The following is a 26710-nucleotide window of genomic DNA, read 5'->3' on the forward strand; positions in this document are numbered from 1 at the left end:
TTGACAGGGATTGAGAAACGCACAACTTGAAAAACGACGGTGACGAATGTGCGAGGCAAGTGCTATAGACAACCGTGTTGGCATTTCTGTATATCCTTCAGCTTTAGTTGACGTGCTGCTCTAACGTGTCCGACCCCCTGGCTACTACTATCATGGTATAAATATTGCGGTATACGGACCGTCTCCTCGCTCGAACTGTTATTTCATAGCGTGGCGATCGACTCATCATCATCATTCTTAGCCTGTTTCAGTTTACTGCAGGACGAAGGCCTCTCCCAATGATATCCAGTTTACCCTATCCTGTGCGAGCTGATTCCATTTTATCCCTGCAAACTTCTTGATTTCGTCGCTCCATCTAACTCTGCCTTCCTCGACTGCGTTTCCCATCCCTTGGTAACCATTCTGTTGCTCTTTAGTCTGCCTACGCATTACGTGGCCAGCCCAGGTCCATATCTTTCGCTTTATGTCAACTATAGACATCTGCTACCCTGGTTTGTTCCCTGACTCATTCTGCCGCCCTCCACTCTCTTAATGTTACTCCTGTCCTAACAACGGCGGAAACTGACGTAACCAAGGAACCGCCGGGTGAGATTCTCATCCCGCTTGTGTTATTAGCGCGTCGGTGTATAGCCGTCCAAGGCAGGCACGCGGGGGAGACCGACCGGCAGCGCAGCAGATGAGTGCCGATCACGTGAAAGGGAACGCATTGTCAGAAAATGGCGTGATCGATCAAAGGAGGACACGGCGCGTTCCTCCCATCGTTTTCCGGAGTGCTTCTTCCACGCTACGTTGGCATCCGTAACGTCGCGGGGAAACTGAATGGCCGGCGATCGGACGGGAGACGAGACACACATGGGAGAAGAACGGCGCGCGACTGGCCTAAAGGCGAAGTGCATTCGCTCGCTGGGGCGCGTGTTGCAGCCGAGACGAATGGTGGTCAGCGGACAAGTGTGATCACCGCATGTTAGCGCGGTCCCCCGCTGACTGCCACTGCGTCGCCGAAACGGCGACGTGTGTCGTCGTCGCGGACGCGTTCCCGAGGGCGTCGATCGACAGTCGACGACGTCCGAGACGCAATTTCCGAGAGGGAGAAACGGGCCACCGGAGACGATGACGACGACTGCGGCCGGACGCCGTGGATGGTTGTCACAAGTCTAGCGCGGCTGTGACGCGAAAGGAAAGCGAGAAAGAAGAAAAGTGGCTCGCAAGAACGACCGTCTCGGGAGCCCCTCGAAAAATACTTATATAGCGGCCAAGCGCCTGCCTTCGATTCTCTATATCTTCCTTTTTAAAGACGATAGCCTTTCTTCGGGAACTTAAACGCAGAAATTTTGGTCTGTCGGTCTGTCTGTCACACGATTCAGCCACCCGGACAAAGTTTAAGCACTTGCTGAACGCTCAGCCATCTTGAACGGGTAGCTGCGTTCATACTTGTGAACATTGTCGATTAAAAAGCAAATATTACGCATATCTGAGGCGCAACATCAATAGGTAAGTGTTAGGTGGTGAGTTCCTTTACTAGAAAATACATATATACGCAATTCTAAAGACCCTAGTGTTTCTTAGTCTGCGCCGAAACGGCGCAGAAACGCCGTGCAGAAAAAAAAAAAAACAAAGCGGCCGGCAGAAGACTATCGTCTTTCGACGAAATTTGCAGCGAAGCACGCAGATACGCGGTCAATTTTTCTTATTCAGTTTGTCTGATTCGAAGGAAGAAAAAAAGATACCTTGGAGGGAGCGCGCTTTCGAGAAAGAGCGAGCGAAATCAACGCTGACGCGGTTCGCGCCATTCCAGGCGCATGTTTTTAAATGCCGGAGTTCGCTGTGCTTTTCTACTGAAGGCTGCGATCTCGGTGGCCTCTACGTCATCTGTGTTTATTTACTTCTCTGTCTTCGGCGTCGCCCCGCCACGGTGGTGTAGTGGTTATGGCACTCGACTGCGGCGGCTGCATTTTCGATGGAGGCGAAAATGTTCGAGGCCCGTGTACTTAGATTTAGGTGCACGTTAAAGAACCTTAGGTGGTCGAAATTTTCGGAGCCCTCCACTACGGCGTCTCTCATAATCATATCGTGGTTTTGGGACGTTAAACCCCAGATATTATTATTGTCTTCGGCGTCAAGACGCTGTGGGTGTAAGCGCGGTGTCGGCGTAAAAGAAAAGGTTTCATGCGTTATTGCTGCAGACGCGCCCAAATCTGTGGCAAGGTCTATCCAAATAGGTCGCGAAGCTTCGGGCGAAAAGCGGTTCAGATCCTATTGTCAGCGACATCAGCATGGGGAGTTATGGGAGTAGCGATTGAAGCGCGACTAGGTGTGGTGGGAACAAACACTAATAACAAAAAACCTAATTTCATTCAACAACAAAATAATATTTATATTTTATGACCGAGATTTATTTCAGAATAACATTTATTTAGATCCAGTGTACAAAGAATTCATGAAAATGTATATGCATTATCAAAAATCTTCTTATTAGCGCCCTCTAAAGAATGACACATGCCATTGCTCTGCGACGCAGTCCTTGTAGTGTTCGGAAAGGCGCGCGTAAAGTTCGTCCTGCGGCGACACACCCCCTCAAGTGTGCTGGTGTTTCGCACTTGCATTCGTGCTGTGAATTATTGTGGTGAGAATTTGATTTTTGTGTGCGCGAAGTTGCGATGTGCGTTTTATCATTGGTGAACGTGTTGGCTACGGTGTTCAACGGACAACGGCACGAGGCGGCTAACATTTCACGCCGAACGCTTTCCTCGGTACTAGCGGAAACGATGTGGTGTTCCAAGGATGCAATAGCAACACGCGTACGCCTGGCGAGCCCTCTCTTCTAGATAAGACACCGGGGCAACGGTTCGGAGTAGTGTGCTTGCTGGATTTTCATGGATCAGTATTCCTGCTGCCCGGTTTCCTTCGTGAACATGCGGTGCCTACTATATTTCCGGTTATCGGTGAGCAGATCGCTAAGTTATCTGTCGCGCTACGATCGCTACAATTCGCATGTCTTGATACGTTACACGTAAGGTTAATTTATCGGAACAAAAGGCAAAACATAGTGCACGTAGTGTACGCACCTTTTGTACTTATGACATTTGTTGCTCATTGTGTAGGGTGTGTTAAATTGCTTTATTGTGACCATTGAATAAAACTGAAATATCATTATTTTGGCGTGACCAGGCGTCATTTCTTCTCGTTAGAACTGAAGCACGCATGCAATGCGCTCTTTAAGTCCCCTGCGCATGTGCGAAGCAAATAAGCAACGCTGCAAATATGAGATGTACGCTGCTGCCTACGTTATTCACGCTGTGGAAGATCACACGAACGCAGAATAAAAGCTCAGAGAATAAAGTTTCCTGGTAAAACCAAGGCGAATTCCACGACGGTACACTTAAACACGGCTGTTTATTCACGGGTCGATACTAGTTTAGCTAGCGTTGGCTTCAAGCGCATTCGCCAAGGGCTTGCCGGCTCGCTGTAGCGCGAGTCCTTAGTGATCAGGGGCCTAGGAAAAATATTTGGAGGTCAAATTTCGCGCTAGTGCCAACAAAATGACGTCACTTTTTTACCGGATATTGCGTCACATTCGCTTTATTTTTTGTTCCGCCGGAAGTGTTCCCTCCTCACACAGATGGCGCCAAGCCCCATGAGCAGCTGATGAGCAGCCATTTTCTGAACGTATGGGCTTCTATGGAAGCTTCGCTACCATTTACATTTACCTTGTCTGTGGCACGAGAAAGGGAAAGCGGCAGTGCTGTCGTCTGCGTGTGGCGTTGCCGATGACGCACCTTTATTTCATTTTCTTTTTGAAGCCGTCGAGGATCAACTTGAGCGTTGGCTTGAGCTATCCACAGGCTTTCTATGCAAAGTACTGAATCACTCCAAGCACAAGAACGCGTAAAGACGGTGCGATGCTTCTTGTATGCGATGGTGTGAAATTTGCAGCGATACCACCGTGCCGCACCAAACAGCTTCGCTGGTCACCTCCGCAGAGTGGAATGGCTCTGAATGACCGTGTGCCGTCGTTACACTCTACCGTCGTCGTTGTAGCAAGAGTCACGCAGGTCACGTGACCGGAGGGCCGAGAGTGAGGCCCGGAGAAAAGGGCTGCGCCTCGCCAAGAGTGGCATGAAGATGGCATGAAGAGAGGCTCGCTCGGAAGGGGGCGTCGTTGTACGCTCGCTCGAGTGAGAAGAGGATAATGAATGGCGTTTGCGGAAGTTACGTCAACCGTAAAGACTTTGCCGCTGGTGGAAATACTTTGACGCTGCTAAAGTTACGTTGAAAAAGACTGATAACAATAATTTGTCTATTAGCTTTTTGGTGAAGGTTTATGAAGGGATAGAGTGCCCATATTCGATGTCCGTATGCTTCGAGTTGTCAGCTGCGTCGCCCTCGCGCTGCGATTTGATAATCTCAGCTCGAGGGCGCAGGTTCGATCCTCGGCCTCGGTGGCCGTATTTCGACGGGGGCGAAGTGCAAAGAATACCCGTGTGCTTAGACTTAGGTGCCCGTTAAGAACCCGTAGCGGTCGAAATTAATCCGGAGTCCCCTACTAATAATCATAATCATATCGTGCCTCATAATCATATCGCGGTTTTGGCACGCCAAACCCCAGCGGTCATTATTATTACTCAACAGAAACATCTGATGTACTGTAGCGCAAACGTGAGACAAATTAGCGTATCATTCTCCCGACGACTGTACCCGTGCAGCCAGAGTTTCCAGTAGTAACTTATATAACAGTTCTTGGCAGCGCGAACAGTCATGAAGTTATATTGTCACGTGGTCGTGACGTCGACGAAGACAGCGGTCGGCGTTTGCAGGATGAAACTGTTTATTTGGCCGAACTTGTGGCCGGAAAATGAGAACTAGGACTACAGCAATACACGCTGTACAATGATAGCGGCGAACAGGGCGTCGTCCGTCGATCAACTGACAAGCGGTGAAGCGCGTCGGCATTTAAACATGTGCCGTGGAATATTCCAGCATTATCGCTGGCTGTCGTGCAAATTCTAGAATAGGCTCGAGTGTGCGCGTCTTGCGCGCAATCTTAACAAAACGATCTACAATGATCGCGAAGCCTCTCGAACAATGAGGCGCGGTTTGCGCTGAGCGTTGCTGACAGTCTTTGTGGGCGAGAAACGAATAAACTAAAAGTGATAATAAGAAACGCCCGTGGCAATATCAACTAACCCCCATAGCAGCTTTACTTGCATATAACAGGCTGTGTGGTGGCAGGTCACGGAAACATTGTAGATGCACTGTGGCTCGGGAATAATGCACGACAGCTCGGTCAGCGCGCCACAGACGAGTGAGGAAGGAGCATTACACCAAGGATAACGACAGAGAGAGAAAAAAAGAAGTGAACTGTACGACAGGCAAGGCATTTCATCACATCCGTGCGTACGTTTATTCATAAACCGACGACAGTTCACGCGACGCGTGTACACATTCACACACACACATTCGTTGGAGCGTGGGCACCGGAAGAGCCGTCTTCGTTTGGCTGCTCGCTTACGTGACTGGAGCCTCGTCGCGAGTGATTCGACAGTAATACATGGAAATATGTGACGTTCGTCTTGTGACCTTGCATGTATTTCATATAGTGTATATAGATATATACCGTCTACACGTGACACCTCACGCATCTGTAAGACACGGGCGTACGCAGATAAATTGCATAAGAGCGCTCATCAGTACGCCGGCAGCTCTCTCTTTATACCAGTGTAGGCTTCTCATTTGTTGCTTTACTAATTAACGAGTGCACTGCTGTAAATATAAGTAATGGATGACTAACTAGCTCAACTATCTGTAATGCTTCTTGTCTTCCAGATGCAGAGTGAATACAGGCGTACATTCTGCGCACATCCGCTTTTACTTTGACACTAAAATCAAATCCGCAGCGGCTTACGGTGTCATTAGCTATGCATAGTCTCTCCGTGAACTCGAATGTACGGCAAAAGCTTTGCGCCTTGAACCTGGTCCGACTGAACTAAGCCCAGCTGTGCCTCTACGCCATTTTTTTTTAAGGCGGCATAGGGGGAAAAACAAAGCAGTGTACGTGCACGCATATGCACTGCCTGTCTCTTTCTGAGTCTGTTTGACGGCAAAAGTTGGGCAAAGAACTTACGCAAAAGCCAACAGTTTAAATAAATTTTCGCTCAGCGATAACACGTTGTATACACCGTTTGCCGTCACGCGGCATTCCTGCTTGTGCATAGATACGATGACACGACCGCAGTGCTTACGGAAGTGCCGAAGCAGCATTTTTCGTTGAAAGTTAAGTGACCATATACTTTGATGGTGTTGTAATAAGTCTGTACACCGTCTCGTACTTGCAAGGAGACTGATGCATATCGCGCTAAATAGGCGCATCGTCGACGCACCGCGCCGTTGATAATAATGGTGCATATTGTGTCAGCGAGGTTGTATGCTACACTTGTAAAACGAAGCTCTTCTCCGGGGAAGTACTTGTCTCCTGTAAATCGTTGCATCTTGTCACGGGTTAAAGGGAGCCACGCCTATAGCGCGCAATATAATAAATACGGCGTGACGATCGGTATTCCGCAGAGGAATAATTATAAAACGCTTGCAAGCGCGAACGACTTATTCGCAGTCTGCCACATTGGGCTTGACGCAGCCGCTGGGCCGCAGTTCTATACGAGACGCGAAAGCACGCGGAAGGCGCTTAGGTCTTGTTCGTTAAGTAATCACTGCTGTCTTGTTCGTCAATCACTATAGTCTTGTTCCCTTCTCTCACTATAGGTGCGCGTAATACGGCCGAACACGGTTCGGTCCGGTGTGACAGGGAACAGCTAATTTCATACTGAACGGCCCGAATTGCATGTTACTGCAGTGTTGCCCCGCGACACTTGACCGCACTGCGTGCTACGCGCGTCGGCCGCAGTCGTTGGCAGTATTTGGTCGTTGACGGGAGCGCGCCATCACTGCTGCGCATGCGCGCTGCCTTGGTAGGCGGCGGTGGTCGCCTGCGCGTTGAAGATGAGCTTGAGGATCTGCAGCTTCAGCTGGCCCACGGTCTCCTCGTCCGGAATGCGTCGCAGCTCGGTGCCGATGTAGCACGTGAACGCGTCCACGTGGTCGCCCCTGCGTCAGAGAAACGTGCGCTCCGTCTACACACACACCGAGTGATGGTGAAATGAGCGGCGCTTCTCATATAGCATTCTTTCACGTCAAGTCAGGCAGAGTTAGCTAGAGTTAATCTGCCTTGAGACCTTTCATCCCAGGCGGTGTATGTCTGAATAAAGTGAATTGAATTGATGTGACAATGGCTCACGGCGCTTTCCCAATGGGGATCGCCGGAACTGCTTGAACATTTCATTTGCCAGCGCCAAGTCTCGACGACTTCGCCCATTCTCCATAGCGCAAGCAGTTCTGTCGCGATTGAAAGTGCCTTTATGGATATGATGTGTCCTAGGCGTGCACCCTATATTCGGTTACAACCTAAGAAAGAACTTTAAGCTCCGCCCTGCGAACCACGGCTTATCCTGTGAAAGACAGTTATGCTAGCTGGTTTCCCCTTGAACCGTAAGTGCGTTTTCTCGGCTAATGTAAAAGTTTCGTCGCTACTACCTAAAACATTACGTTTGGCTGATCAGCGATGTGGAATCCCTGACAAAATTTACCAGGACATTCAAGTTTCCGACCTAAAACCAGCGACGCAAACGTGTGTCTGTATAGGAAAGTCAACTATCCGAAACCGAGAGGTGCTTGACAATGAGTAAACGCTACTGGTGGAGCACCTATGCTAATTCTCTCGCGGAGGGACAGCAATGGCTGTTGGCCGAGCTGGCATTTTTTTTTCTTAGGTTGTAACCGAGTATTGAAGCTGCATTTAGACAACTCTGATCAGACCAGCCAGCTCATTCATGCATGCGCGCGCGTGGCCGTTGAACCTATAGTCAGTACATTATAGTTCAGCCTATTCATAATTTTCCGTTTAACGCGTGCTTTCCGTATAAATTCATTTTCCGTTAGAAGGCATTTCAATGTTTCCTGCTTATAAGATGCTTCGTTCCTCCGGTGCGGTTCGGCGAATTACTTTTTGGGCGTGTCGTCGCCGAGCCAACCGCGATGTTCGCGCAAGAGGGGCCCAAGCTAAGCGCCAACGAACGAAAGGCTTGAAAAACATGAGAGATACGACATAGCCTGATGAAGGACGGGCATAAGCTTCGCTGTTTCGACAGTGTATCGCGAAGTGGAGCTGGATGGATTTCTTTTTGTCCTAGAAGGCATTTCATTGTTTCCCGCGTGTGAATAACGGGTATTTCGTGCTTCCGGTGCGGTTCGACTAATGACGTTTCGCTGTAGGCGAAAGGACACGCGGGTGTAAAGCGTGCAGTGCACTATACATAGCGCAGCCCGTCCATAGTTTTCCGTATAACTTCTTGTTTTAGACGGCATTTAAATGTTTCTCGCGTGTGATTGATGTGCTTCATGCAATTCGACAAATTACTCCTTGCTGTCTGCGAAATGACGCGTGGATTTAAGGCGCGCAGATACGCGACAGCTGCAGGGGCTCGCAGGTGCGAAAAGCCGCTGGTTATTCGTACGAAATCGGTGTTTTGCAGCTTCTAAGCAAACGATCGACTGCGCGTCGTGACTTCGTCGGCCAGGACTCCAAAATGATCGCGAGGGGTCCGGTGGGGCATTATTTTGAGACCGCGTATTGCTTTTTTAAGGCAACCCAGTTGGCTAACGAAATCGCCACTAGTGTGAACCGACTTTGATTGCCACCTTCCGCCTTCAATCGTTTATATTTTTCCATCGTGGAACACCGTAGCATGCACAACATTCCTCGTTATTTTCGTACCTCTGGATGTCGCCGTAGCGCTCCCCAGGAAACGTGTACGTTTGCCGTATTTCTTGATGGAAGCCGTCATCCTCCGCCTGAAAAAAGTGTTAGGCAGATTTCAGCAATGCTGCCAGATGCGGTCTTTCTCGCTGCCTTATAACTCGCTGCTACTCGTGCCAATGACACATACAACAATGTCTGCTTCCGTAGCCAGAAAGCTTTTTTTTTTTTTTTTCAGGGGGCGGGGTGAGGAGGCGAGTCCGACCTCCCTTTATGCATGTTCGTGCGTGTGTTTCTATGTGTGCGTGTATACATAAACGTACAAAATGTGAAAGTATACAAGTTAAAGTACAAAGAAAATAACAAATGGCGTTATCTGGTTTCCTTTTATCATCTTACTACGAAGCGCCAGAACCCTGTATCGAGATGTTGTATGACAAAAACGTGCAGAAGAGGTAAAGCTACCTTTCTGGACGTAAATACGCTGCGCGAAGCCTCGTATGACAATTTCATTACGCTGACCAAATCTAAAGCTGCATTCGTTTCATTTTTTGGTCTTACACCATTTGGACGCGCACGGTGTACTTGGCACATGCATTAACGCTCGACTGCGGCCGCTGAAGCGAATCCTGCGCATGCTCACCGGAAGGATCCTCCTCTCGCTCGAAGACGGCTCCTCGAGCGTTACTTCGGGCGAGAGCACCAGAGAGTTGCTGGACTGCGACAGCTCCAGGTCGTCCACGTCGGCACCCGCCCCGATCACTGTCACGTCCTGGTCCTGAGGCTGCTGCTGCGGCGGCGTCTGGTGCGAAGAGCCGTCTCGGTGAGCCTCCTGGTGCTGCAAGCCGTCCAGCAGCGCCGGTGCCCCGGCGGCTCCGTCGAGGTGCGACGAGTCGTCGTTGTTGCTTTGCACCGCCCTGTGGTTCTGGTGGTTCTGCGGAGAATTGTCGAGTCGCAGTCCGTCGTGGTGGAACTGCTGGGCATCGTGGAGCCGCCGCTCCCGGGCGAATCCGAAGCTCGTGCTCATGTCCATCGAGCGCGTGTCGAAAGCTTGCACGCCCATCGGAGGCATCCTCAAGTGTACGCCCTCGTGCTGCGACCGAAAGAGAAAATGACAAGACATTTTTCAGAAGCAGTACGTTGCACTTAGGCAGTGCACTCACATATTGTCATGCCAAGATGCATTGACCTAAACTTGTCGACAATCTTGTCTGCGGGAACCTCGTTCGCAGGTGCTCTCAGGCTCGCCGTTTAGCTTTGACGCCTTTTTGCAAAAGAAAAAAAAAACCGCAATCGTAATAATCAATTAATACTTCCTATGACGTGTCTCTCCACGTTTGGGAAGGCAACACGCACACGTGCATGTGTTGGGGGGCGTCGCAGCAATCAGTTAGATATTCTAAGACTAACTTGGATGTAGCAGCCATGTGTAACTGTTGGGTCGGCGAAATGCTAGATGCAACAGTTAGCGCATTCAAGGCAATGATATTAGCAGTTGGAAGCTTACGCCTTCGATCATCATCATCAGCCTGACTGCGCCCACTGCAAGGCAAAGGCCTGTTCCGTGCTTCGCCAATCAACCCGGTCCTGTGCTTGCTGCGCCCACGTTATACCCCCAACATTCTCAATCTCGTCTGCCCACCTAACTTTCCGTCTCCCCCTCGCGCATATATTGGCCTTCTCTTGGAATACAGTCAGTTACTCTTAATGACCAGCAGTTGTCTTGCCTGCGGGCTACATGCCCTGCCCATGTCCATTTCTTCTTCTTGATTTCGACTAAGATGTGCTTAACACCCGATTGTTCCCTGACCCACTCTGCTCTCTTCTCGTCCCTTAAAGTTACACCTATCAGTTTTCTTTCCATTTACGCCTTCGACAGATCATCATGAATACAAGCCAGTAAAATCCCAGCGGAGTAAATAGTGAGTTGCAAAGACATGTACTGAGAAAGAATAAGTTATGTGAGAAATGTTGAATCCTTCTAACTTTGAGAAAATACATTTTATTGCAAAGGAACATCTCCTTTCAGCGATGTGTCGTTCCAGGAGAATTATTCCACCAAAGAAAAAGAAAGTAACCTTATTGGGTGTGCGTACTTTGTGTGAAGTGCAGGATTCCATATACACGCACTTTCCATTCGCGCAAAGGTGACTTAGCGCTCGTGTTGCTCTACTCACGTGCAAGGCGTTTCTGGGCTTTCGTGGCAGTACGACGTCCTTGAGGAAGGTGAGAGACTTGTAGAAGGCCCACTTGGTGCGGTACGGTTTTGCCGAGTTGCTGCTGCGGTCCATCTTCTGCCACTCGTTTGTGAACTGGTTGCGTAGGTTGATGAGTTTTTTTCGTACCGCTTCGACGGGGTAGCCGGTCTCGTTCGAGAATTGCTGCAGAGCTCGCTCCTTGGCCATCTTGTCGCTGTAGTCGCGGTGCGAGTGGTCCCACAGGCAGGGCGTCTGGCGGTAGAACTTGACCAGGTAGCAGGTGACGTTGTGTGGCCAGTGGATCTTCTGGCTCACGCACAGGCCGGGACTGTCGCCAGCCGCAGCGCCTGCACCGCCGGACATTGGGTCGTTGTTGGCACAATGCTCGGCCATCCTCCGGTTCCCCTGGTACTGGACCTGCACCATGGTACGGCGAGCATTGTTGGAAGAAAGCAGGGGTATATGTTTCTGGCTGCAGGCGACACGTGGCTATACAGGCGCACCGAAGTAAACAAAAACTCGATTTGACGAGAGTAAAAGCGCGCTGTATTTAACACAATTCAGTACACGGTACTTAGCAGAAGTCGACTGCTCTCTCTCTCTCTCTCTCTCAACGCTTGTTGGACTTGCCGCACGAAGGCCCATAAAAGCATTGAATGCCTCATCAAACGCGAAAAGTGACCGTCGGCATCGGCGGCGTCAACACGAGTAACGCAAAACATCATCACGTGATGACGTCATTGTGACGTCGCCATGACGTCACATGATGACTTCATCATATGAAATCATCGCTTGGTCAAAGGTGGGCCGATCATGGAAGGGTTGGACGGAAGGGTTGGACGGAGGCACTGGAAGGCACTGGAAGGAACATGGAAGGGTTGGACGGAGGCACTGTAAGACCATGTGATGTGCAGAAAGCTTCCAATTCCTCCAATCCTGGAGGAAGCGCAAAACCACGTTGGGCGCGGAAACCTTTCGGGCGGGATCAACACAATCGACTGAGAAGATGGCTTTCGCCTTCTAGTCATCCTAGGAGAATGCGTAAGGGACCTCGTGACTTTTCTTTACGGTGGATCATGTGAGCGAGTTCTGAAAGGATTGGAGGTTAGTGTAAGATTGTTTAGAGGCGTTGTGGTGTGGATCTTGTGCGTATGGGGACAGCCAGAAAATGGAAAGTGTGAGCAGCTGGGAGAGCCAGGGGATTTACCAGATGTTCGTGTTGTACGGAGCGAGTGTGGGCAGCGGAGGATGCAGGCAGGGGTGAGCGAAATGTGTTTACGCTCAGATATGCTACAAGTATGTATGCCCATGCCTAGTCCGAAAGTATTGGTGGTATTCTTATTGCGTAGAACTACTGTTATTAAGTATATATTCCTCATATTTACGGGACAGGACCGTCTCAGCCTGGAGACATATTTGGTTAGGACAGACAAATCGTAATGTCTTGACGGGAAACACATGTTCCAACGATTAAGGAACTGCTGGGGTTTAACGCACAGAGCCAGGATATGATAATGAGGGACGCCGTAGTGGAGGGTTCCGGAAATTTCGACCACCTGGAGTTCTTTAACGTGCGCCTGAATCTGAGTACACGGGCGTCAAGCATTTTCGCCTCGATAATTAAAGAACATATAAAGGACCTCAGCTGTAGCATATAATCGCTATCGCTGCTTTTTGTCTGGCGCATCTATCGATACAAGAACTTCACTCACTGCATGTGGGAATGACACTCAAGTTAACATTTTTTAATATCGTTCGCCTACTTTTATGTATCGTTCCTGTCCCATTAACCATGATTGTCAATCATTATCACATTGATGTGCTCACACCCGGTTCTCTTGAGTCTCGCCTTGAGGCTCTCGACACGCCGTTCCGCCGGCCGACTCTTGCCCGACCCAAATAACTCGTCGTGCAATGACGCTATCGGGCTGGTTCGTGCATTTCAAAAGATTAGCCATATCGTATATCGTAGCACGTTTGTATTGCTGTGTTCTGCTATAACTGCACTATCGTGACTCGTCTGAATTGCAATACGCTCGCTCAATTATTGCGAAACCGCAAAGTGGCTTACGTAAGGCGTAGTCCTGCTATCACGTAGGTGTACGGCTTTAGGCATTCGTTGTTAAAACGAAGGCGAAATCGAGGCTGGTATTTTGTAACGTTTCCATTGGTTCAGCTTCATTTCCGATCGCCCGGTGCGCCGGTCTTTGCCGTAACTGCGGCGCGCTAGCGGTGCCCGAGCCGATGACAAATGTCGCAAAAATTGAAATGGAACGTTAGAAAATCGTCTACTGTCGCTGAGTTTGTTGGCGTTTAACATGTTTGGCGGCATTCATGCAACACTAAAGCAGGTCCGTAGTCTCTAAGTACGCCACCAGAGGGAGCAACGCGGCTGGATCAAGACTTTTCGCTACTTTTGAAAGATAGAGGGGCTTTAGTTTATCATCAAACGCGTTTATCAGGTCACGCTGAAAACACGTTGACAACGGCCTCTGGTATTTTTGTTCGGATTTTGTACGTATCTGTTTTCTTTCAATACCCCATATAGCCCTTCTTCATGCGCTTCAAGCATCAAATGCTCAATGAACCCGTGTCATTTCGGATATTTCCGCTTCATTTATTTTTATTTTTTCGAACACACAGAGGGTTCTTTGTTGTCTCTAGACAAGTTTCCCAAGTTGGGGAGCGGTTTTGAAAGCAAAGGCGCGGCGAGTCATTACAGTCATCGCCGCACAAAGGCATCCGCGGTCGTCATATCGTTTGTACGCGCGAAGGTGATGCCAATCTCGACTTTTTATTCTTTCCCGATAGAAAGAAAAAGCTTTAAAAAGAAAGAACTACGAAAAGTGTCGGTGTGGCCCGTCTATTATCTGTCTACCGTACAGACACACACACCATCGCGAAACAGGCTTTCGCTCGAAGCCCCAAGGCAACGAACTCCAGCTTCTTCTTTTTCTTCCTTTTGTGTTCACTTCCCTCTCGCGAAGACAGGTTTCTCTTTTTCCTACTCCCGAGACTTTTATTATAATTTTTTTATGTCTCTCAACGGGGAGGGAGGGAGGCCCGATCTGGAGACGCTTTGTTCTCCGTTTCATTCTACGCTTCGAGAGTGCGAAGTTTGGAACCGAAAAGACACCCAAACAAAAAAGGTACAATAAAAACGTCCAATGGCGGACGGAGGGAGGAAATAATGAAGCAGTGACTTATTTATAATCTACCTTGAGCAAGCCAGCTGCGGGACTTTCGTCATCGCAGATTGGAGATCGTTCGGCATGCTTATTTTTTTTTTTTCTTAGGAGAAAGCACCGCGTTCCTTCCATGCGTCACCGCACATGAGTGGTCACCTTCGACGGAGGTTAACCACAAGCAGTGCCATGCGCCGCGTCCGAGTGCGGGTTACTCGTACTGGAGGGACTCGTACACGCCTGCTTATTGTAATATGGAGTATTGGGGCCGAAAGCGCTGGCGAAAGCACTGCCTAGTTTCAATGCGGACGAAGATTACGCGATTTTCGCCCTACCGCTGTAAAGAATATTTGGCACACGGGACAGCCGAGGATCGACGTTTATTAGCCTCCACCTGAGCCGAGAACATAAAAATGGCTCCCATCCCCAGGTCGAACGCGCTCCCTGGCACGATTCATTTCGTATATAGAACGCGGAAAATTTCAACAGTTGAGTATACGAACGTTAATGATATCTATCTACTACGCGTTCTTTTGAAGATGATGTTCTTCCTGTCGCTCTTTCACCGGAATTATTTTGCGGAATACGATTGTGTGCGATTTCTGACGACAAATATGGACCGATCCCGAAGGCAGGGCAGTCTATCAGAGCCTATGACAAAGTCGTGCGACTTGCACATTTCTAGCACTTGTTAGTAGTAATAATATGCGGGTTTTACGTGCCAAAACCACAATGATTATGAGGCACGCCTTAGTTGATGGCTCCGCAGATTTAGACCATCTGCTGTTCTTTAACGTGCACTGACATCGCATAGTACGCGGTCCCTAGCATTTCGATGGAGAAATGCTAGGGGACCGCCGCGGCCGGGATCGAACCCGCGACTTTGGGGTCCGCATCACGGCGAACGACTTGTTAGCAGTGGATTGTGTTGTTTTAATTATGGGTAATGTAGGCAAATGCGGCTAATGGTGGCTAATGTTCTATCTCAGCTCTATAGTACCAACAATATATTCATTCAATTGATATCCAATGATGAGCTGTCTGCAAGTATTTAAGCTCGCCGAGATTATTCCCTGTGGACTTACCCGCCGCAGGTGGCGGATTCCATTCCGGGCCACGGCGACCGCGTTTCTATGGGGGCGAAATGCAATAACACCCGTGTACTTAGATTTAGGTGCTCGTTAGAGAACTCCAGTTGGTAAAATTCAATCGGAAGGCCCTCACTACGGTGTGCCTCGTAATCATATGGTGGTTTCAGGACATAAAAACGCAGAAATTATTGTTATTATCCATATGGACTTCAGCATTTCGTACGCACTCGACTTTTCCCCAAAGTTTCCTGATCTTCTGAATTCACAGCTTATCTTGCGTTTCTTTAGCTTTCATTTTAGGCGGCGTAAGATGTCATGAATGACTGTCGTCCTGCGCGTGCCACTCTGTCATGCATTGTCAAGTAAACGTTGTTGCATCAGCTCAAGCCCGCCATGGGCAAGATGATGTCGCTGGACACAAATGATATAAATGAGCCCGTTCCCAAAACATGGAAGGGTTGGACGAATGAGATCGTCAGTGATATCTGGTTTCCATGACCATAACTATTCTAGCGCCGTAACGACAAACGCTCTCAAATATTGGCCCATCTGTGTGCTGAAGCTTGATGAAAATATGGAGGAGACTATGCCAGGGCATTTCGACCGACGTGGAGTATCGTGTGCTTGTCTCTGTAAAGCAGTTTCACGTATGGAACTCGAATTCTGTGTTGTTATGTGGGAAGGAGGGGATGTGGTTGAAAATACCGCTCGTGACTCGTCACAGCTTAAGGTATCATCATTGCGACATTACAGTGGAAGTTGCATTCATTCGTGACCGATGGCCTTCAGGTAGACATACTTTCGCTTTCGGCACGATGACGCATAACAGGAGCGACGGGCACTTTGCCCACTGGGCCAGCCAGCTAACGCGCACTGAAAGTGAAATCGTTGTAAGTTAATAAGAGAACATGGCCCCGGGTAGCTTGCGCATGTACGCAGCGAGCAGTCGAATACGTAGTGTCCGTTGTCATGTGGTTGCCTGTGATACGTTGGAACAGAGGCGGTGTACCCAACGACGTCTCTAGCGGCGGCCGCTAAACACTGTCGTGTGTGCACGGGCGTTGCTGAAGGAAAAAAAAAAAGAAAAACGTGACACCGGTGACGTCGCAAGACGCCGGCCGAGACGCCACCGATGCACTTGCACAGGAGCGTGACGTCACTTCCGGGAAGCGGAGACAGCGTGTACGAAGGTGGGGGGGAGTGAACCTACGCACGCACGCTCACAGACAGACAGCCAGGGTCGCTCGCGGCGGCGGCCGGCAGCTGACGCCTCGCGTGGCGGAGAACACTCACGTTTTTCTCCTCGGCGGGTCAGCAGCAGCAGGCGCGTGTTGGAAGGCGGGAGCGGCCCGGCGACGTCCGAAAACAAAGCTCCCGCGTCGTGCAGCAGATGCGGCGACGGCGACGACGACCTCGCCAACGGGCGCCGCTCCAAGATGGCGGCAGCGGCGGCACGGAAAAATGTTTTCCTATCCCAGCTCGCGGGAGTGCCGGCGTCTCGTCTGCGGGCCTTCCTTCCCCGAGAAATTTTTAGCCGACGGAAAAAAAGTGTGTTAGGCGCGGCGTTCCTCCAACCGGAGCGCTCGATCCGGGTCACCTGACTGGCTGGCCCCCCCTCCCTCTCCTACTCGCCCATTCTTTTTGGGAGAGGGCGGCTCGCATACGGGAGAGGGCAAAAGAAAACAAGAGCGCTGCGCGCATAAAAAAGTGGCGCCGGACCCCCTCCTCCTCCTCGCAGAGCGAGCGAGCGTAGCGGGCGACGGCTGCTGCACCCCCACCCAGTAGTGCCCTATCGCAACACACAGGGAAAATATTTTTACAGCCGGACTGCGGGCGGGCGCGCGGCTAGCGATCGATGTGGCAATAAACTTGCCTTATTGGTAAACGGCAGACCCCCCCTTTGTGGACCCTGGGCGCCGGAGGAGGGGTAAGAGCGACGACGCCGGGCCAAATTGCACCCCTGGCGTTGCCCTCCTCTCCCCGTCAATCCGCATCTGCCTGCGTGGCGCATTGAGAGACGAACAGGTCGGACGGGCCATTCCTGCCGTCTTTCCAGATCCCAAACCCCCCCTTGTCATGACAGTTGGTTGCGAGGCAGCGTCGTCGTCCGGGAGCCTTCGGAGGGGGGATAGCTCGGCGATGGAGGGAGAAGGAACGCGAAAAAAAAAAAAAATGGCAGTCCTGGGAGCCAACTTTGCATAACTGACACGGCCCTAAAATTGAGCCTCTCTCGGTGTTCGCCTGGCGCTTCTATGCGGGGAAGCGGGCGAGGTCAGCGCCGAGCTAAAGTTATCCGTGCCGGGCGCCGGCCTCCTTTCTCTCCTCCTGGCCGGCTTTCGCGAAATTAAATTCTGCCGTCTGCCCGTGTGTGTCGTTTCTCTCGCGCGGTGGAAAGACCTCGCGCTGGCTTTTATCTCTCCGATTCTCCGCGAGATGCAAATCCGCCGCGATTCGCATTCGCCATGGAGAGAGATCCTAGCGCCGTTGCTGGAAGGATATTGTTGTGGTGAGATTCACAACGTCGCTCCTGTAATGGCTGCCTGTTTACCGATACCTAATGGCGTTCACAGTGGTCCTTTCGTATCTCCCGTCGCCTGACCCGTCGGGCCGAACGCTCTTGTAATGTTTCAAGCTAGACTTCGCAAACACTTCTCTGTAATAGTTGTACGCTCATCCGTCAGTCGTGACCGAAAGAGCTGCAAACCAGTGCCATTGGTGGCGACTCTATACGTGAAGTGTCTGTCTTGACAATGCGAAAACGAATTATTTCCTTAACAGCGTTTCATGCAAACGAAATGGGAGCACGAGAATCGCTAGCCACTGGACTGTGCGATCGGCGCTACTCCGGCAGCGTCAGATTCGTAGCCGTTCCATAATCGCGTTTTGGGTTGTCTCTACCGCGTCGATTTCCTGGCGACTGAAACCTTTCGAGGGCGACGCCGTCAACTTCGACAGTGAACTGTAGCGGGGGAAACCCTTCGCTTGTGCCCCGAGCTCGTCCGGCTGTGGGCAGCAATTTCCTGCTCGCGGAAAACGCGACGCAAAGCTCGTCAGACCTTCCTCTGTCTCCTTTGCTGTACCATTACTGCTTTGTATTGTCACCGTACGTAGCTGTAATCTGTGTGGATTATAGTGGCACTGCGCGCTACTGTTCTGCAGTGATTCCACTCCTGCGCCAACTGCGCCAAAGTGCGCCAAATTGTATTTACTGCGCCATCCTGATAATATCGACGAAAATTGCGCCAAACTGCGCCAAAGCCTCGGGTTTGGGGGCGTCTATCACCGACAATCGCACGGCCGGCGCGTCAGAACATGTGCAGCTTGATCTTGGGGGCTGCCAAAGTCGCAACCATGGACCAAGAATTATTCCGCTGAATAAATAGCGCTCGCGCATGCGTCTCGAGTAAGCCACGATGCCATGCACGGTGCCGACGCAGCTTCTGTTCTGCAAGTCGGCTCGACAGCAAAACGCGCTCTCCGCAGAGGCTCGTGACGTCTAGGCCTATCGGTAGCAAGGAAGTGCGACGGCGATTCATCGGCGGACGTCGTCTGTTCTAGAAACGCTGCTGATAGCTCGTTTCAAGCGTCGCACGGCACGTAATGAAAGCAATGTTCAGTAATAACTACACGTGTGCTGCTAAATGTCTGTCATCTTCTGTTTCCGGACATCGCGGAATGAAGTCTGGGATCGCTAGCAGTAGATATATGGGACAATATCGAATTTTCCTTGTTCGCGTCTATGGAAGAGCACGCGAACGGTGGAAACGCATTCACACTTTTCCTCAGATATACTTTATCCATGGATCTTCATTCGGAAGAGCTTTTTCGTAATTGCTTATACCAGCACGTCCGAGTTTGTAATCACTCTGCGGTAAATACCCCCTAAAAGGCCCTGCCCTTTCGAGCTCACGTGCTAGGGTTCCAATTCGAATTTTTTGCTTGCTTTTTAAAACCGACATCTCATTAATAAAAGCATATCTCCTGGTCGGAGCAGCTACAAGTGCGCAGCTGTCAGTAGCAGGCCCGTCGCTGACGGCCCACAGTGAAGCGGCTACCCCATGTTACACGTCCGCCCCTCGCTTTCGGGGGTCAAGAGCTGACGGTTAAAAGAACTCAGTTTCGCTTAAGGGCGAAGCAATAAATGCGATACCAACAAATTGTATTGTTCAACGAAGTAAGGCTAGCAGCTAACTCTTTTGGATCCGATCTCGCGTAACTTAACAAAACACTGGTTTAAGGGACTATGGCCGCTCCAGGAACCGAAGCGTTTTCTTGCTGTGAGTTCTCTAAACACGAAGTAAGCGTTGAGAGCGCAGCAGGTTTACGAGCCGTCTCCCGATGCCTCGAGATAGCGCGCGCGCAAGCGACTGCGCCCTTCGAACGATGCGGTCCCCCCCCCCCCCCCCTTCCGCTCCCCTGGTGTCCTTTCATGCTCCTAACGAAAGACGCGCGGGGCGTTTCCTCTCTGTTTGATGAGCAATCGACGGCAGGCCCGCACGCGGGAAGATGTTATCTCATGCGCTGTCCGTGCGACGGAGACAGACGGCCGGCTAGTTTAATCTCCGCTTCAGCCGCGTTCGTCGCCAGCGGTCGCGAGCTTTTACCCGCGGCTAGAATGCGCAAGGTGATGTTATTAATTTGGTCTTTATACAGAAAATTACGGCAATGGCGACGGCAAAAATCCGCGGAGAGCGTCCATGTAATTGTTATCACGATAAACATTTAAAAAAAGTCGAGGAGCCATTTCACTCTGTGAAGTGGATGATAAGCGAAGCTGTTTCGCGCATGGCAAAGAGGTGACATGGTGGAGGACAGTTTGGTATGTAAGGCCAGGTTGTTAACGTTCAATACGCAACATTAATGCGTAATTAATGCGCATTAATGCATCAAACATTAATGCGCATTAATGCATCAAACACGTAAATTGACCGTCGGCGGCGTCAGTCGATTGATGCAAAAAATAATCATCATGTGATGGCGTCATGATCACGTCATAGATCGTCAAAACTTGTGACGTCATCATGGCGTCATATATCGTGATGTCGCGTGATGACGCCATCGCATGACATCGTCGCTTTACACTGCTTCCGTAATTGGTCCGCCAATCATGGAGCTAGCGCAAAACCAGGTGAGGTGCAGATAGCTTGCAGAGAAGGAGGGGGAGGATCAACCCGTCGATCGAGAAGAAAAAGAACCTGGCTTTCGCCTTGGAGTTTTCTTAGGGGAATGCATTAGGGATAGTTTGGCTCTTTGGCATTGAGGCACTGCTGTACATCAAGGCGTTTGTCTACAATATCTGCTGATGACCACATAGATGTATTTAGAGTGTTATTTCATGAAGTGCAATTTTATTGATCCGGTATTCTGTTTATTTGCTAGTGTCGAAAATAATCGCCGAAGAGGTTAATCCAGAACACTCAAGTGCATGAGCCCTTATTTCTTTTTTTTTTAGCGAGTGAAATATGGAGTTCTCCTGAGATGATTTTTTTCATGACATTTGCAATGAATCGAAATATTTCTAGCCTTCATAAGAGCCCCATAGTAATATTCCAGTGCTTGAATGGTATTCAAATATGCTTCTGTAGTGCACTCCAGGATGTAAAATTCACTGCTCCAGAGTGCTCCCAGATGCAAAATTATCTGCTCCAAAGTGCTCCAAGATGAAAATTTTGCTGCTCCAAAGTGCTCCAAAACGGAAATTTTGCTGCTCCAAAAATTGCTCCAAATCAGAAGTCCTCGGTAGCATCACTGGTTCTGGCGAAATTGTACATTAGTGGCACCTCAGGATCTCATACTCGCGCAACGTATACTAAATGTCGAGCTGATATGAAGGACCATGCTAATAATGTGTGAACCTCTCATTCTGCAATTTACGCCTGCAACGTTCATCACACCGCCGTAAAGTAGAGCGCCTTCATATGCACCACGTCGTTTGAACATCGCTAGAACGCGCGCATAAAGTTTCGAATCGCTGACGACTGCTGTGATTGCGACTATATACGACGGCACGCTATACCAGACCCTATAGTAGCTGCCGGCGTGTGGTTTATGCTGCGTAGCTCCGACATGTCATACCCATCCCACGTTTTAGAACCATTTTCTAAGGAGCTTAATCAACCGCTACGCCACACCTTGATATCACATTCTGGGCTTCGCCGTCCTGGGAAACTGCCTTTTCAAGCGAAGCTTGGACAGAGTCACATATTTCTGTGGCGGCGTTGTCGTAGAAAGCTGGCGTCGATGGCCGGACGAATCGATAAATGCGGCCCTCGAAGGTTCACCGGTCGCATGCCTGTTTGTATGCGCCTTTTCCCAATGATTGGTGCTCTCTCGATCGTAGGTTTATTGGCGATCAGCCGTTTATGATATCTGGCAGCCTGATATTCATCGTCTTCACTTGTCATTTCACGTTGCCGTGCACATTGTTGCCTGGATATGAACGCATGACCTCACGTTCCGGCGTCGAAACGTGAATCATTAGGCACGATGCCAACTGCGTAGGCGCGCCCTCACGCCACATCGGCAACTAATCAAAGCCGTTTCGCTTCCGCCGGGGAGGGAAATAGCGCATGATAGAAAAATAAATAAATAAATAAATAAATAAAAGGGTAGTATCTCAGGCACTCACACCGCCAAGCCTCGTTTGTCCCCATTTCCCAGATATATGGGAAGGGCTCTTGGATTTGTTTTCTTTTTTCCCACGTAGCCGCCTACTTCCCCACGAATTAAATATTAACCGTGCTGGTATACCTTGTCTATTTGAACGGCAGTCGTTTCACTGGGTTCCCGTTCAGAGGAATGAATTGCAAACTGAATTCTGTGGTTTCACGCACCATGTCCATGGACGATATGATTATGAAACACGCATTATATGGAGACTCCTGTTTAACTTTGCTGAGGTTCTTTAACGTGCGCCTAAATCTAAGCACACGAGCGTCTTTGCGTTTTCGCCGCCATTGAAATGCGGCCGCGCCGTGGCTGAATATCGAGTCCGCGCCCTCGTGCTGAACAGCACAGCGCCATAACCGCCGCGCTAGCGCGGTGTGTAGTACAGGACGTGATGACAAACACAGAGTAGATGCGACTTGATGCTTGCGTACAGGAAACCCAGTTCGATTGCCTCCGTTTTCCGGGTAGGCAACATGGGGAACATAGTTGCTGAGATTAAATATTTTATTCACGAGAAAGAAATACTTGAGAAGACGATTCAGGAGAGACGTCTTTAGTCCAGGATGCCTTGAACTCGGGTCGCGTCCTGAGCGAGGCGCTGCCTGAGTCCCCGCGACCAGCCTTAGCTGAATGATCGTCGAGGTTGGAGCTGGCCGAGGCTCTCTCCAAAAACTTTGTTGGTGGGGTACGGTTTGGGGGATTTCTATGGGGATTTTCTGCGGCCTCCTACTATATGCTAAAGAGACACGGGTTCTCCGCAGAAGCGGCATTGCCGAGAGAATTGTGTAGGGGGTGATTTCTTTGTTGGGTGCGGGTTTGTGATGACCTGTAGAGCGCGGAGTGGTCTCTCCGGCTCTCTAGGTAGTGACTTGTGTGCAGAGGGGTACGTGATAAGTAGACGTCAGTGGCGTTGTGTCTCGGCTCGACTTACACGTCCAGTTGGTTGACTTATGAGGTGGTCTTTCCGTTCAGGAAAAACAAAAGGATACGGACAGACGCGCGGAACAGAAATCCCCGTTTTCCTTTGATCGCTCTTGGTTTTCTCGAATATGCGTACGCGCTGAACAAGCATATACACAGTCGTTTCCTGTGGTGCTTGTGCAGAAATGAAAAGCGAGTCCATTTCTCTTCCAGTCTGCCCGTGTTCACGCTCACATCTGTAGCACTGCTCTGGACGTTTCCTTCGACGGCGACCACTGAGCTAATGATGCCCGGGGAACCATTTCATCGCGGGCAGGGCGTTGTACACGCCGTCCGCACCCGGACTCTTGTGAACAGTGTCTCGCTGCAGACGTATACAAGCTTTCGAGTCGACTACTGTACAACATACACGCAGACGACCGCGTCATCCTTCGCCCCTGGGCCCGCGAGCGTACATGTGTACAGTGCAGCGCGCTTCGAGCTGTCCGCTGACAGAGCCTTTTTTTTCTTCGTCGACTTCGCCGCTCCTCCCCGAAAATAGGCCGCGCGGCGACGCTGACCCGACAATGGCATCCCCGCGCTCTCTTCTTTATCGTCCGCTGGCTACCGCCTTTGCACTCTTCCTCCGCGCGGAATCGGCATCAGCGACCGTGGACGGAGAGCTGATCGCTTCTTCAGGCGGCAAACGACTTCGCCGCTATACTTAGCCCGCGGCTACCGTTCTCTGGCCGTGTACTTTCTCTGCCTCTCTAAAACCGTGCAGTGTCTTGAAGGCTGTCAACGACTTCTGGCAGCATACTCAAAGCTGTATCGTTTTTTTTTTTTTTTCGTGACAACGATTCATCATTTCCCGACTATGTCGAACGCCGGCAGTCGTGAATTGACAACGCATACGAACCGATCTCTTTCGGGAGACTACATTTTGGCATTTGGCACTTGATTGGCTAAAGTCAGGGACAGCTTATGTAGCTCTACCTATAACCCTTAACGATCTTGCTTAGCGGCGTTGACAGCAGTGTGCTTACTGTGTTCATACACTAGCGGCATGCACGGATTTCCGTGCGCAACAAGAGCACGTGTTCCGTTTCTTGTTGCACCCTGCTCGCGTCGCCGAGTTTAATGCTCTGCACAGTTCTGTCCGTTCAATTTCTTTTCGCCAACTTAATCTAATGACTGTAGGACCTGTAGCGCTGAAAAAGCGTCGGCAGTGCTGCTTTCCCAGTCCTACTGCCCTCAGTATCGCGGTTATAACAGCACAGTTTGTCTGTCACAGTAAACGGTGGCAGAGAACGACACGAAGAACGGGAAATTTTGCACTTTTATATTGGTAGTTCTTAAGAGATGTAACTGTTGGGGTCTGCCAACTCCTTTGTATTGCTTTGGCGATTTCCCAAGCGATCGCGACTCACCTCTTAATTTTAGTTTTTTGTGTATAATTGGTATAGCTGTGAAACGAAAACTTTAAAGGCTTATTATCCATGCCATGACTCCACATCGTCGCTACTCGTATATATGGTTCTGCATTTTATTTGTCGCGGCGTAAGCTAGCAGGCTAGACGAGTCAAACTCAGGCTGGCTGCTCTTAGCGAGCACAGTATATATATAATCCAAATCACTGCCACTGCCTAGGGACTAAATCCGCGTATTGCATAGAAACTTGCTTACTACGTACAGTTGGATGAAACTCGGGCTAAACAGATACATTGCAGAGCACGATGGCGCAGAGTACGCAAAGATTGAAGGTGCTTCAGGAAGTGTTTCAGGGAGTGTACTGGGGTACCTGAATAACTAAGAGGAAGGGGTGTGCGCCTGACAGATCTAATAAATCTCCCAAAGAAGACTTCGGGATTTCTGGAGATTGAGGAGATCGCTTGAAAGATTTCCTAGGTCTACGAGAAGGGGGTGTGCGCCTGACGTCAGCAGCGCTTGTTTAGAGTAAGTGAAAGGCAGTGCACGTAGTTCTTGTAAAATCCTTCATCAGCGCCGAGATTTTCTGAGGAGGGAGTACGACTCTGCCTTTAGGGCGCAAACGGTACAGCGCTGGTCCGCCGCCGCAGACAGCGCTCTTCTACACCGGAACGATGTACCCTTAAATTTTTCAGCCATTCACTGAAGACGGCAATTACTATTGGTATCGTAACCTTCTTGTTTCTTTCTTGTGAACTATAACTTGAAAGAAATAAAGTTGCTACCACCACCGTAACACAAAATACGAACATAATTGCAGAAGTGGGCTTCTCCACACAAAGACTTAGACTGTAGAGAAGCCAGACTTAAAGGCGTCTGTTACGAGCAGACACGCGCGAAATGACGTTGGCGATCGGATGCGCGAGCTGTTGCCTAGTCATTCGTTAGCCTTGATCTAAATTATGTTTGGAGTTTTCGTAGCGTTTTATTTGTATCTTACGGCATGTTCTAATCTTTCTGCGCTAATTAGACTGACATATGACGTGCGCATTGCGACCCAACGATATTTAAAAAAAAATATTCATTGCCTCCGCGCTGCCTGTGGCATATTGCCTCCTGTGAGCCGCCCTTGTTAGGTTATGTTTTATTTCTGTTTGTTTACGAGTTATATTTCTAGCGGTGCCATCTCAAGGTGATGTTAATAATATTCTTTCTTTCTTTCTTTCTTTCTTTCTTTCTTTCTTTCTTTCTTTCTTTCTTTCTTTCTTTTTCTTTCTTTCTTTCTTTCTTTCTTTCTTTCTTTCTTTCTTTCTTTCTTTCTTTCTTTCTTCAGCGCCAATGAAGAAAAAAAAAAAAGGATGCCGTACGTGCCGCCGATAACTTAGCGTTGAAAAGCTGAATGAAGCTCAGATTTTCATAAAGTTGCCGCCTAAAACGGCCAAGCTATTATTTGTAAGCGCCTACGCGGTGACTTTCTTTTACAACGGCTTGAGCTTCTCCCCCGACAGTGTTGTTGGCGTTGGCCTAGTTTAGCTATAACCGCGGTCCCAAATTGCATCCGGACCGGCGCCGGATGCAATCTATAGGCGGATGCGTCGCGGGCCTCTGTAAGCAGGCGCCCTGTATGCTTTTCTGAAACAGTAATGTGCGGGGGGCTGAGGGCAACCTTTGTTTTCCAAACAAGCCATTCACTTTCAGCGCGCTCCGGAATGACTAGCAAATGAATGAGTGAATGAATGAATGAATGAATGAATGAATGAATGAATCAATGAATGAATGAATGAATGAATGAATGAACTGTTTATACATAAGAGGAGACCTTAACTTCGAAAAGTCGTTCCTGATTAATGTCACCATCCCGCAGATGACCTACGCGTAAGCTTCATTGCAGCGATGATTAAAGATAAGGAAAATGATTAAGGATACTTACAGTACAAATGCTTGTTTAGCGAGCTGCGCAAACACATCTCACAGCAATGCCTGCATGGTGTTGACATATGTTTGACAACGTACGACGCCTATGAAAGTCATCATCTTTTCTGCAGCCGCCGGCCTGATTTCCCCATAGTATTGAATCATGTATCTGCTCTCCATTGTTTCTTACACAGATTTGCTCGACTGGCTTGTTGCGGTCTCTAGCGAAACAATCGATCCGTTACAGAGCTCCAAACATTACTTCCTTATCAAGCACGTTGTGGCTGTCCTGATTAACTCGGGTCTGTGCAAAGAAGCTGTGTAGATTGGCTTCTGTCATTCCTATGCGTTGCGGTTCGAGCGGCGCATTCGCAGTAAAAGATTAAATGAAGAAGAGCAAGACAGAAATTGACACCGCGGCGCCTTATGCATTCGCCTAAGGCGACTCGAATGCGAAAGCCATCCTTGTATCGAATGCACGCGACAGCGATGAGCGATGCTATTGCCTTTTCGGTCGGT

The 26710-nt window shown here is 49.7% G+C and overlaps 2 protein-coding genes across 2 annotated transcripts in view; one reads left to right on the top strand and one right to left on the bottom strand.

Moving 5' to 3' along the window:
* LOC119382518 (alpha-1,3-mannosyl-glycoprotein 4-beta-N-acetylglucosaminyltransferase B) overlaps positions 1–26710 on the top strand; it is a 145047-nt gene that overhangs the window by 84918 nt on the left and 33419 nt on the right. The window lies entirely within an intron of this gene.
* LOC119382519 (uncharacterized) lies at positions 5380–16989 on the bottom strand. Its single transcript, XM_037650236.2, has 5 exons — positions 16574–16989; positions 10984–11421; positions 9450–9899; positions 8825–8901; positions 5380–7098 (listed from the first exon to the last, which is right to left on the bottom strand). The coding sequence occupies exons 2-5, from the start codon at positions 11395–11397 to the stop codon at positions 6936–6938; spliced, it is 1104 nt and encodes a 367-aa protein (XP_037506164.1). The 5' UTR covers positions 11398–11421; positions 16574–16989; the 3' UTR covers positions 5380–6935.

Source organism: Rhipicephalus sanguineus, chromosome 2 (assembly GCF_013339695.2).
Source record: "Rhipicephalus sanguineus isolate Rsan-2018 chromosome 2, BIME_Rsan_1.4, whole genome shotgun sequence".
In the NCBI taxonomy this organism is placed as follows: domain Eukaryota; kingdom Metazoa; phylum Arthropoda; class Arachnida; order Ixodida; family Ixodidae; genus Rhipicephalus; species Rhipicephalus sanguineus.

Coding starts and splice junctions, on each gene's coding strand:
- LOC119382519 (XM_037650236.2), bottom strand. CDS start 11,397: ATGGCCGAGCATTGTGCCAACAACGACCCAATGTCCGGCGGTGCAGGC. Junction 9,900..10,983: donor AGCCCAGAAACGCCTTGCAC/GTGAGTAGAGCA, acceptor TTTCGGTCGCAG/CACGAGGGCGTACACTTGAG. Junction 8,902..9,449: donor GCGAGAGGAGGATCCTTCCG/GTGAGCATGCGC, acceptor CACTTTTTTCAG/GCGGAGGATGACGGCTTCCA.